We start from the raw sequence: 12,578 nt of genomic DNA, 5'->3' as shown, positions 1-12,578 counted from the left end.
TAGTGAAGAAAATATAAAATTCTTGCGAATAGATCAATCGCGAGATTAGTAATCATCTTTTCGAGTGTAATGCAATGCGAACTGACAGCTTGTCGAAACTATAATACGACTTTATTTACCCCGACGCATAAATTTTTCACAAAGTCATTGTAATTATTATCGTTCCACAGTAGCAACCAAGATGATAGCCAAGAATCGCGAGAAAAATATCGCGCCCGTGCAGAAAATGAAGAATCGTTCGCGACACTGAATAATTTAGTTAAACAATCATAATAAAATATCCTGTTTTATGCAGTTATTAATTTGTTACGCAAATCAATTAAAAAAAGCGTTTTATTAATTTTATATTATTAGTAAATTTGTGAATTTTATAACGGAATAATGTTTTTACGTGTTTATATCTGTATTAATTTTACAATATTGTTATCTTCCCTCCAGAGAATACAACATACATATCTAACATAATCGAATACTCGCAATGGTATTATTACGACCGACTCAATAGAACCTCCAAGTTCATCTAGCGAACTTGAGCTTCGCTGCGCGATCCTAGGTTCTGATAACCGCAGCTCTTTATCTATACAACTCTGTTTGTCTTTTACTATAATTATAGCACAGAGACTTATGAATTACACATACACGCAATGCAACACAAACGTAAAAACTATTTAACAATCAACGGTACGCCCGGCGAGTTTGTTTTAAAATGATTGAAAATGATAACTTTGATAATTATAAATAAATAAAAAATATACTATTACAAACCGATTAAGACAAAGGAGAGAGAGAAAGAGAGAGAGAGAGAGAGAAAGAGGTCTCTAAGATTTTAGTTACATTGCACCAATTGCTGATTTTATTCCGCATATCCAGATAAATCTGAAAATGCAGCACACGACCGCGAACTCGATCAGCCCGCACCAGTGTCGAGCGAACGATACGATTCCCCTCTGCCGTTGTCGCCGCGCATGACGTCTTTACGAGGGAGATAAATCACGGTTATGCCCGGCCGCGTGATTGGCACCTAATTGCGACGGCATTCCGGATCGACTGGCTGTCAGTTTCGCGATTTTCGAAAGTCGTTCGCCGGCGGTGTTTTAATCGACGCCTTATCGAAACGCCCGCCCGGCCCGGCTTAAACGGCCACTCGATCACGAAGAACGTTCGCTACGGAATGCGATCATACGGATCGTATTCTTTTTTTTCCCCTCCACACTCGGGTACGGAATGCATATTCGTATCGGTGACTCGCCTCGAGGCTCGAGGTGCAAAGCGAGTTGCGCGATAACGCCGAAACGATGCCTCATTGTCGTTGACAAACGACGATTTTCCAACGTGTGGGAAAGAACGCTCTCTCTCATCGAAGCCGAATATTCGTTCGAGTTTAGGCTTGTCATTTTCATCTGGCTTTTATCGTTTTTTATTCTAACGCGCACTTTTAGAGAGAACCTTATCACCTTTAGTTCTTATCACTTTAAATGTGGAGTTGGAATAGTTATTATACGTTTATCGCTTTAACACTTTACTACTGTCATATTAAGTTTGCCAACAAAAGAAATAAAATTACAAAATAAAATAAAATAATTGAATTAAAGGTACCAAATTTCTGTGATTCAAATCTTTTCAACTTGTATATACCAGCTTTTATCTTTGTGCCTAGCTGTTCGATTGAGACTGCTTTATGAATAATTTTCTTCACTTGAATTTTAATTCTATTTACAGATTAAATATGAGCGTGTGCTTTTGCGAATAACACATAGCGTAGATATATAACTTTAATTAAAAATGTCACGTGAGACTTGTCGCGTTGATTTATTTATTCTGACTAAAGTATAATAAAGTTGTCACTTAGTAAAAAATTTCCTATATTGTCTCTTTTAGTTGGAGAGTGTTAAAAGATTACTTACTTGAGGATAGTCTTGGGATCGATGCCTGTCGGCATTCTCAGAGGTATTTTCTGTTCCAGTAGAGATATGTTGTTGTCCTGAACAAACAAATGGGTGATGGTATTAAAATAAAAAATCGTCGAGAGTGATTTAAATAAACAAATAACTAATATTACGCAAGCGTATAGCCTAGTTACTTAGATGTCAGCGTTAGTCACTCAATAATACGGACTAAGAAGCACTAATGAAACACTATGTGACAGGAATTATTGTTCAGCAATATATGAAGTAGCGATCGTTGCATAAATAATGATCGTATCGTGACAGCCCACTAAAAAATATGAATAATTGTTGCGGATAATTTGCACACTGTTTATAATCATCTTCGCTCATTATGTGATTCTTCATCGAACACTTGGCGAACACCGCGCATTGTATACGATCGTTTCTTGCCACCAAATTCAATGTCCGAATAAGCTCGAACGAGCGTTTGCAAGAAATAATGAGACGAAGCTGCGAAAGACCGCGCGTCTCCACGCGGTAGAATGAATGGTCTCGAACTTACCTGAGAATTTCTGGGTTTGGCCGAGAGATCGAGCGGTTGATCGGCCGCCGCGCCGCTGTCCTGATGGGTCTGCACCCCAACGAGGGGCGCCTCCCTCGGCGGTAAGCACCATTGGGGCAGCAAGGTGGGGTAAGTGCCGCTGAGGGCGGCGGCGACCACGGACGCCGCCATCGGATCCACCTGGACCGACATCGGTGACTCCGCCGATCGCGAGCTGCTGCTACTGTCGCTCTGCGGGCTCTGCGGGGCATAACACGGAGAAACGTGTCATCCCGGCTCGCGCGATACGAAAAGGACTTGGCCGGACTGAATAGCCGGTGGATTGGTCGGACGGCAGAAAGAGCACACAGGGTGAAAATCCGCGAGAAGACGCGATGCGGCGGGATCGAATTCTGATCGAATTCATTTTCTCGTAAGGCGCGCCGCCGCCTTCGCGAGTCCTCGTGAATCTTTTATGGGGGGCTTGACGCCTTTGACAGTGATCAAAGCTGAGAAACTAGCGGGGGAAGTGCGGCGATGCGGCCGGCGCCCAAGTACGAAGTACGCTCGACTTAATCAAAAGTGGCAAAGGCCAGGTCAAGACTCGAGAGTCGCGCTCGCGACGGCACAACAGGTGCATGGAACGAGGATGAAACGAGATTCCGATGACACGATTGCGTAAGTGCATTTGCAGGCGAGACGAGCAGCATTAATGTGCATCGATCTGTCTACCGCGTCTCGGTAAATCATCAACATCGACAAGACCATCGATATATATTTCGAGTCACCCGAAAGCGTTCGTCGCAGAATCTCGGGGTATCCGAATTCGGCGCGAGGAAAGGATTACTTATGCATCCGTTTGCTTATTCCTGCATGTCTGTACCGTCCCCTTCGCGGATAATCTCTACACAAAATTAGCAATAAAGGACGAGGTCGATGCTCAGCCATGCGCAACCTCACACTCGGCAGACTCGCCGGAGGGTACTTACAAGGGGCGGCTGGTCGTCGTGGGGTAGCTTGCCGTCGAGACAGAAGTAACACTTGTCGAGTGGCTTCCAGTCCTCCGGCGGCGGGCTCGTGCGTCTTCCAAGGAGAAACGGCGTCGCGACGCTCGTCGCGGTTGCGTTCCCGTCGCGGCATAACAGCCCCGACCTGGTCCCTTCCGAATCCGTCGTCGGCGTCGTTAGTATCGTAGTGCCGCCGCCAGAACCCGGTATCTCCTGCAGCTCCTCCTCTTTCTTTACCCTCAGTAAGCCCTGTGTTACCGGTGCCCGCTCCAACGCGATTTCCTCCGTTCGTTCCTACAATGAGGAAATAAAAAAGTCACACCAAAGAATGCGAGACAACTTTCAAGTTGCTATAGACTCTAGTGATTTCATGATGATTGAGTCTTTTAATTTCCAAGACATAGGGCTTCCTAGGAGGTTTCAGTAATCGCTTTAAATTCAGATGTGCGGGTGATTGACCCACAGCATAGTGGCAAAGGGGAGGACACATAGCAGTTGCCAGCTATATGTGGACCAACGGCTTAACGTCTCTTCCGAAAGACGGAGTCCAGTTTCTCCGCACGAGTCCTCCTTGTTTAATTTCTCGTACAAGGGGGAGGGGGGAGGGTGTAGTTTGGAATATTAAAATTCGTGTGATCAGGTGGACTTAAACCAAGTTTCTAGACCACATTGTCACCCTCTTTAATAATTTAAATGAATTTTATTCTTGTGACATTTGATTCAGTCCCTGTAGAGAGAGACTATTATTTCGTTATTTTTAATGCAAAACATGTCTTTATTGTCTTTAATATGTCTCATTACATATGGTAAGATTTATACCAACCTTGGTCCCTTCCGTGTCGGTAGCGTTGGCAGTCGGATGATCCCGAGTCGCGTTCTCCGTTCTGAGAGGGTTGACCGCTGACCTGTCGGCGTCCTCGTCGAGCTTGAGCCGTTTCTCCGCCTCGTTCTGTCCCCGTCCCGTCTCCTCGTCGTTCTCGTCGCCCTCCTCCTCCCCGTCGGCGTCCTCCCCGTCGTTTTGCCGGCGTCCGCGTCGCCGTCTCGTCGCTATCGTCGTCGTGCCGGTCGCCGTTGTCGTTGTCGACGTGGTCGTCGCGGTGCCGGTGGTCGTCGCTGTTACCGTTGTCGTCGCTACTTCCGCCGTCGCCGTCGCCGTCGTCGACGTCGACGTCGCCGTGTCCGTCGTCCTCGTCGAGGTATCCTCCCGCGCGGTACCGTCCGTGGGCTCCTCGTCGGCGGCCTCGATCTTGACTTCGCCCGGCCTCAAACGGCGCGAATCCTCCTGCTGCTGCTGCTGCTGCTGCTGCAGCTGTAGATGGTCCTGAACCGGTGCGGGTAGATGGTGATGGTTCTGCAGATGATGCCTCTGCAGGCTCTCCTGTTTTACCACGCCGGTCGTTGTCGTCGTCGTCGTCGTCGTGGTCGTCGCCGTCGTCAGCACCGTCGACGGCAACGACGTGGGTGCCGGGTGATGCAGCTGCGGCCCAATCTGGTCCAGGCTCCCGGGTATCGGGTTGCAGGACGACGACAACGCCGGGTAAAGCCGATGGTGGGGCTGTGATTCGCTGCTGCGGGTGCCGCTGTACAGGGTGTCCTGGTATTGCTTCCATCTCCTACGGCCCATCAACTCCTCCGCTACCCGTTCCAGACCTGCGACACCACCGCAACTACTTCAAACAATGACGTGTACCGGTTACCCAGGACCCGTGTACAAAAGAGTGACCCTGTTTTCGGTAAGGAAACGGACATTCGGAACTAGTATGGCGCTTAAAGGAACAGATTTGGGATCAATGAAAATTTCGATGATCATATGAATAAGCTCGGTATCGATCAACTCGTTATTATCAACATTAAAAGTAAAATAATATCAATTATAATTTAATGTTTTATATATCTTGTGATAAATTATTGTCGAATGTACTCATTAACTGATAATAATAAGAAACTTTCTGAAGCTAAAATATTTTAGCTTCAAATCTCAGCTTCAATCATTTTTTTTCGAACAATTGTATGAGTCCGTTGTTGAATTTTAATGAACGTATCCGAATTCGTCGGATGATATAATTTAAACTTACAAATCTTACAATTAGTGGACTGTTTCGTTTCTGATCTATCAGTCTTGAAACAGTTTGTTGAGATTAATTGCGTGGTACCACACGTGCCGAAAGCCAAGCGATAAGTATCTATCAAAGTATATTTCCCCGAATGTTAAACTATATCGCTATCGTAGTCGTATGCACTAAAGTAAGTGGCACGCGGTTTTATAATCGCGGTTGCATAATCGGTGAGTTACGAGGAACGTACCCGCTGCGCGGATGACGATATCTAGCCCGCTGCACAAATTCACGCACGCGCATCGACTATAATGCGCGCAGCCGACTTGTTTGTCATAGGAAATGATGGACGATGATTAAGGTTCCAGAGAAAAGCACGCGGATATTCGTATAGCTGCGGAGATGCGGATGCAGTTCTTCCAGCGAGAATCGTACGCGAAATTATGCAGATCGCGCGCTATTGAGTAACCGGACATGGTGGTTTTCGAAGGACACGGCATGTGCATGTGGCAAGGCAGGAGAGAGAAAAACCGGATTTGCAAGAAAGAACGACTTATCTTTTCGTTTTTTATCCGGAATTCGAGGAGTAAATTTTTACAATTATTAAAATTTTATCACAGCATTCGAGAATGCCCGACGACTAATTACACATGCGTAGAAAGATAACGTGTTAATATAATTAATCATCCTTTTCATTACTCCGAACAAACATGTAAACGCTCTGCGCGAATTAAAACATATGGAAATGTAATTTCTTTAGGACTCTGCTAATCTTTACGTAATTATGAGCAATTATTGGGCTATCGCGAAAGTTTTGTTGCTGTCAAATAAGAAAGAAACTTTTCCGTTCGATATTGGTCTTAAATAGATGTATCGAAGAAGACATAATAATATTAATAAGAAATAACACTTTTATACAATTTCTTGAAATTCATTCAATGCGCTTAATATTTCAATAACGTCGGTTTTTGTATCCCACGGGCAGCTACAATTCGCTTATGCCAGTTACAATTCCGCTCCACTCCCCAGAACGGTTCGCGATACTAGACAGCGATAACGGGATTTTTTTCACTTCCTTATCCAAAGGCCGAATAGTTGACTGTTATCACCCCAGCATGACGTGCCGCTGCCGCATAACCGGCTCGGTCGAAAAGATTTCCGAGCGTCAGTTCTGCGCCGGCGGATGCTGTTTAATCATCAGCGGGATTTTACAAATTATGATATTTATGCTAGTCGAAACAATTATCAGAGCCACGCCATAGTACGTTGCGATACATGTGCATTTGTGACGGATGTTAATTTCCTGAATAAATATTTAACATCGCGGAAATATGCCCGCCAGCGCGAGCTTGTGTTTTTCGCTCGTTCATTAATTTAGCAAACAGTATTCGATATTCATTTGAGCAAAAGCTCCGTGATCCCGTCGTACATTTCGTCATCGAAGAACCGTGAAAACGATTTAATTTGCAATGCTCGAATTTAATTTTGCGTCAGACGTCCTCGCTCCAACTATATTTTCACGTCTCTGCGCGAAAATCGTATTTGGGGGATTTCGAAAAACTTATCAATTCTATTCAAGCTTGCAAGCTTCGCTGAACTTGAATAATACACGTCGCAACGACGAATAATCTAACACAAATATCATTCCTCAAATAACTTCGACTGTCCAGTCAAAATTATCACACAGTTCTATCGCTTATTTTTATCCATTCGATCTCTCGGGATATACCAAACGTATCCCGTTGCAGTTCCATTGATTTGTAACGCGAGAAAAATAGAATTCACTCGTCGAATTGCCGGCCTTTAACTCTCAAAGAGCATTTTCCTATCCCGTGATCAAACGCAAACCGATTACAACCAGGCCAATTACAGCTTGGACACGCCAATCAGCCGCGCTTCTCGACGGACACCTGGTATCGCGGCGCGCGTGCCGCGGATGCAACGTACCGTCACGGCAATCGGTACTCGGTACTGTATAGTTGTATACGATGCACCACGTGTGCATACGTTTTCGCACGATGTGCGGGCGCAGACGTGCGGCGGCGTTTCTACGTACGTGGAGCGATCGCGAATGCCACGTACCGCGTATACGCGGTGCATGTACATACAACGCGTATGTGAAAATATCGCGTGCGAATCGAGGTCCGGCGGCGATTTTTCATGGCGCCCGCCTTCATAGTGCTGAATTGATTTTGTCGTTTGCCGCGCGGCGGGATAGTCATTAGAGTCCGCAAAGAGCCGGTCGCGGGTCAACCACGGCACGGTCGTTTCTGCGAAACGCGTTATTTCTGCGGAACGACGGGGTATTCGCAAATTAAATTGCACTCGGAATCGATCCGACCGCTCATTGATGCACGATTCGGTATATACGTCTTGGAATCTCGAAGCTTTTAGTTTTGCCGCGCCGTGTTTCGAAGCTTTTGCGCGCACGCGGACCGGTACGCGCTAACAATTTCATTTACAAATTTAATCCAGATTTGAATCATTTCGAGATTATAATTCTATCCATAATAGCGAGATGGAGAATGAAAATACTTAATTAAGTCGGCTCGGCACAAAATTCACGCGAGCGCGGAAAAAAGGAACACGATGAAAAATTGTGCCAACGTAAAAGAGATCGCGGATCGTATCACATTTTCTCCGCGTGTAACGCTTTGAAAAATATTGTTCTAAAAATATAAACCTCATTATAACGAGAAAGTGCTGGAATGCAATGTAACGTGTTACCGCACCGCTTAATTTAGGATCAATTTGTAATGAACCAACCGGCTTTTTGCGGTAAATCAGAGCCATTGAAAAATTCAGAGGGAAAAATTTCGACACGCTTAAATCAACGCTTATTACATTTTGCCTTCGTAAATTTACAAAGAGCGGTATCACCTGCATTAAATGAATAAGTAATTAGATTATAACGCAACCTCCAAGATCTCTTATGTATATTACATATTTGCATACAATTGTATTCGAAAAAACTGAACCTCGTGCATGTGAATTAAATGTAATTTTACCAATTAAAGCGATGCAGCGATGCTACGTTGATGGAAAAATCGTTGAAAGGCAAATATCTTTTTGATTTACAGCGTTTTATAAAAGATTCATCAAATGGTGGCGAATTTATGCAGCGAGAAACAAAGTACGAGGCTTCGCGCGCGCGATCCATAGTGATACAAACGTGAAAACCATTTCGAAAGTACATTAGGCTCTTTCTCTAAATTAAAGTCTGCTAAGGTCGGTTTATCTCACGCAAATGGACATTCGCGCACGGCTAATTATTCCACGGCCGCAATTATTATCGCCTGACTCAACGGCGCGTATCAGGAGTTAGTTTAATCGTGTTATTTTCTTCGAAACATTCGCACAGAACTCCGCACAGTCCGAAATAATCTGTCGTCGCGTATCTCCCGAGCGAACTTCGGGGGATGCACGAGTCGGAAATCGAAGTTGCTCGATCATATATATCGGCGTTTGGAATTTCGCGAGCGTAATGAGTCTTATGCGTTTTAGCCGTTAATTAGTTCAGTCGTTAATTATGCGTTTCGCTCGATAATTACTGTGTTATTGATTTACACCAATATTAGCGACCAATGCGCGACAGAAGAAATTGATAACTATACAATTGCATATTATGAGGTATGTGGATATCGTTCTAATTGTCTTGTAGAATATAATTTAATGTGCCAACCAGCACGAATTTCAAGCTTCCATTTTCAAACAATTCTCGTTCCTATTTTTCATTTCGCAAGAAAGCGACTTTCAGAGAAACGCAGGTTTGATATTGCATTTGAAGTCTAGTGGGAATAATAAATATATTAGAGATATCAACTGTATAACAACATTTGATACTGAATGAAACTATTAAATATATATTTGATAGATATGATATCGTAATCGGGTAAAAAGTTAATTCAAATTCTGCTCACGTTCTCAAAACTTGTTGCCCTCGTACAATCATGATTTCGGTTGCAAGTTCGTGATATGTCTACAGCCTTGTTGCTTAAATTTATTATCAATTGGTTACCAATTTGTTTCCAGGATACCGAGTACTCGTCGACATTAATTAATATGTAACGGCATTAGCATGTTAACCGGTTTTCCAGCGAAGTTGATAGAAAGGTTGGAGCAAGTAGCGAAGTTGATTTTCAGCGCGAAGGGATGGACGGTCTGCCGTGTGAAACGCATACAAATTTCGGGGATTACTGTAGAGTATAGTAGATCGCGGAAGATATATCGCGGGTTTCGCCTGAGTTCATGAATAAGCGCGAATTACCTCGTGAAGAACGAGAACGCCATTGATCACTTTGGATAGCTCGCAATTATACCGGCGGCGTACATGTTGAAGCGAGCGAAATGTTAATCCTTAATTCTCAATTGGCGGTATCATTTCCCAAATCTATTTTAGCTATGATAATTATATCTCTAAACTATTGCAAAGATTAGACACAGGTAAATAAGATTTAAAAATATTCCTACAGAAATAATAGCAATTATATTTATATGCAGACCTAAAGCTTCATAATGTATTCTTCAGGCAAATGTTATAAGTCGAGGAATAATTAATCACAAAATGTTTTTTTAGTCAATTAAACTTTTTAATTATTAAATCGTTCACAAAATAACTAAATTTAGAAAGGGAATGTATCGCATACCTATAAAAGATTACGTAGCAAAATATAAGAGTACAATTCAGGAAAGTAATTTCTTTAAGAGTAATATTCAAAGCCTAAAGATGCAAAAGATGGAATTGCTTGCTACATTTGCCTTCTTTAAGTTCGTCGTCTTTATACGCGAGCGTAGGAGAAAATAAACCGAGAAAAACCTGTTCGAATTAACGCAGTCACTTGGAAGCGCGCATGAAAAACATCTGAATAAATTATTATTGTTTGTCGAATGTTTCGAACGAATGGCGACGCCCATCGTGCTATCCCATCGCCGACGTGTGCGGCCATTATTTAAACGCTCTACTTCCACGCAGCTTATCAAATACAGGTATAATGCGCTTTGCGGAAACACGAACTGCATCCACGTCGGCCACGCCGCAAGATGTGTGTATGCGTATGTATATGCGTTTGCGCATGCCTGTCAGAAAAATGCACGACTGATATTACGGTCAGGGACGAATTTAATGCCGCAGTTTTAAGAGCTTACACCCTTATCATCATTTCCGAAAAAATTACTGCCGCGGCGGTTTGCGTTTTAATCTCCTTCATGGATGAAATAATTTGTAACAATGACAAGAGGTTCACTTTTAATTGGATTTACAATGAAATCGATTACATACGAATAAGCTGATCTAATTCTTTTGTGGTACTTTCCGTCGCATAATTGGATTAGAATTGTTCGTTTGAAAAAAATTATTATTTTTTGCAAATATTAAGATAAACTTTTTAACACTTCTGTTCGATATTTGGCATTGTTATAAATTTTCTATGATTGCTCATCATTTTTACGAGTCATAAAATTAATATTCTTGCTGATAAGAAACAGTACAATGTCACAATGTGTAATGAATAGTACAACATAATAGAAATGTATTAAAAATATTATGTTTAAAATTTATTCAACGTCATTCTTCGACATACAAATACGCATAAATCTCAATAAATTTATTGCAAAACAATCTACCAAGAGAAAAGATCTGCATAATCCGATACGTTCAGACAAATTTAGAACGTAGTTTTCATGCGCATCTTGATAAAAAAAATATATTATGTGTTAAAGAAAAACATTGGCGCAATCCGGAAAATCCGATTCAATGTGAATTACGAAAACACACGGAAAAATATTTGCGAAATTCCAAAGGATTAGTCTTGTATAGATCAACAGTGGCAGTTTGCCGCGCTCGATGTAACGGCCATTTCGTACGACGGGTGCCGGTTGATCGTCATCGACGAAGATGCGCGCCTGCATTTCGCCAACGCATCCTCAGCAGTAAAGTTTTAAGTTGCGATAAGACGCACCGTGATTCTTATGCGCGCAACTCGATAAACCTCGCGACATACCTCACCTCACCTTACTCCGTTCGCAACTTGCGAACGAGCTTTTGCGTTCGCGCGTATACAATGACTCACTGTCGATCGCGAAATATCTGATAACGTCATTCGTCGCATTTCGGCGAACATATACAACAAAAAATGTTTATTTTTTAGTACGAAAAAATAGAACGAGTGGACCTGCGCGGTCATTAATGCAGTAAAAATATCGCGGTCAATAATTGTTAATACCATTTGCACGTGTCCTAAGATAATTCTCTGTCGACCTTTTGACCCCGCGATCGCACCGAATCTCATTGTCAGTCGATCACATTTCGCGAAAGGAAAATATCATTAATTTATTCAGCCTTTCCTATTATGAGAGCCCGCGATCAATTAACCAAATATCTTGTGTAACAAGTGATTGCGCGACATGCGACGCGCTTTCGCAGCGAGGTGTTAATTGCTTATCGACGCGTTTCTTATCGCACTGTAAATTTACGATAACGCATTGACGATGAACGCGCACGAAAGGAGCGATGCGTTAATTAAGGCTCAAGATATACGAGACAGAGCGGTGGAGAGGAAGTGTTACAACGGCATACCCTCGCAATAAACATTAATTTTTCGTCAATAGCGCAATAATCGGACGTTTAAATGCAGATGCAAACTACGCGCAACGTTGTAAAGGTTGATAAATGATGACGGCTAGATGCAAACTATGCACAATGAGATGAATGATTAAATAATATCATGAAGTGGTATTGGTGATAAGTCGAGTAATCAATTGTGTCGATCTCTCTATACAGAACTTTCAAATATATTACTAATACAATTAAAGTATTTAATATTTGTGATTTATTGCTATTAGTCATTTCAAAACTCGGACTTCAATGGTCCAATATTTCTATCGGATTTTCAATATTTTTTTCTCCGTTCCTATAGTATTTGCGCGAATGCCCAATTAATAATGTCTTAATGTCGTAACGCGTAGGCAACGAGTGGGCAACGAGTGGGCGCTAAGAACGATCGTGTGAATCACAAAAAAATCATTGTTGCGCATTAACAAGGAGGTGTCAAGAAAATCTTCAATTTCTTTGGAATCGCGCGACGCGTAAGTA

General features: G+C 42.7%; 1 protein-coding gene across 10 annotated transcripts in view; it reads right to left on the bottom strand.

The window, feature by feature from the left end:
- The window catches only part of Eip93f (Ecdysone-induced protein 93F), a 119,434-nt gene that overhangs the window by 22,384 nt on the left and 84,472 nt on the right, over window positions 1-12,578 (bottom strand). For 8 of the 10 annotated variants that reach the window (XM_071700155.1, XM_071700162.1, XM_071700157.1 and 5 more), the window contains 4 exons: window positions 4,258-5,084; window positions 3,417-3,728; window positions 2,449-2,688; window positions 1,905-1,981 (listed from right to left, as the gene is read on the bottom strand). In XM_071700155.1, the coding sequence (XP_071556256.1) occupies window positions 1,905-1,981; window positions 2,449-2,688; window positions 3,417-3,728; window positions 4,258-5,084 (1,456 nt within the window). Of the gene's footprint in view, window positions 1-1,904; window positions 1,982-2,448; window positions 2,689-3,416; window positions 3,729-4,257; window positions 5,102-12,578 lie in introns of all 10 variants that reach the window. The other 2 variants (XM_071700164.1, XM_071700165.1) reach the window with 2 other exon arrangements.

This window comes from Temnothorax nylanderi, unplaced genomic scaffold, assembly GCF_030848795.1.
Source record: "Temnothorax nylanderi isolate EJ_2023f unplaced genomic scaffold, tnyl_v1.0 TNYL_tig0021_pilon, whole genome shotgun sequence".
Taxonomy (NCBI): Eukaryota; Metazoa; Arthropoda; class Insecta; order Hymenoptera; family Formicidae; genus Temnothorax; species Temnothorax nylanderi.
This window is presented reverse-complemented; position numbering and strand designations above follow the sequence as displayed.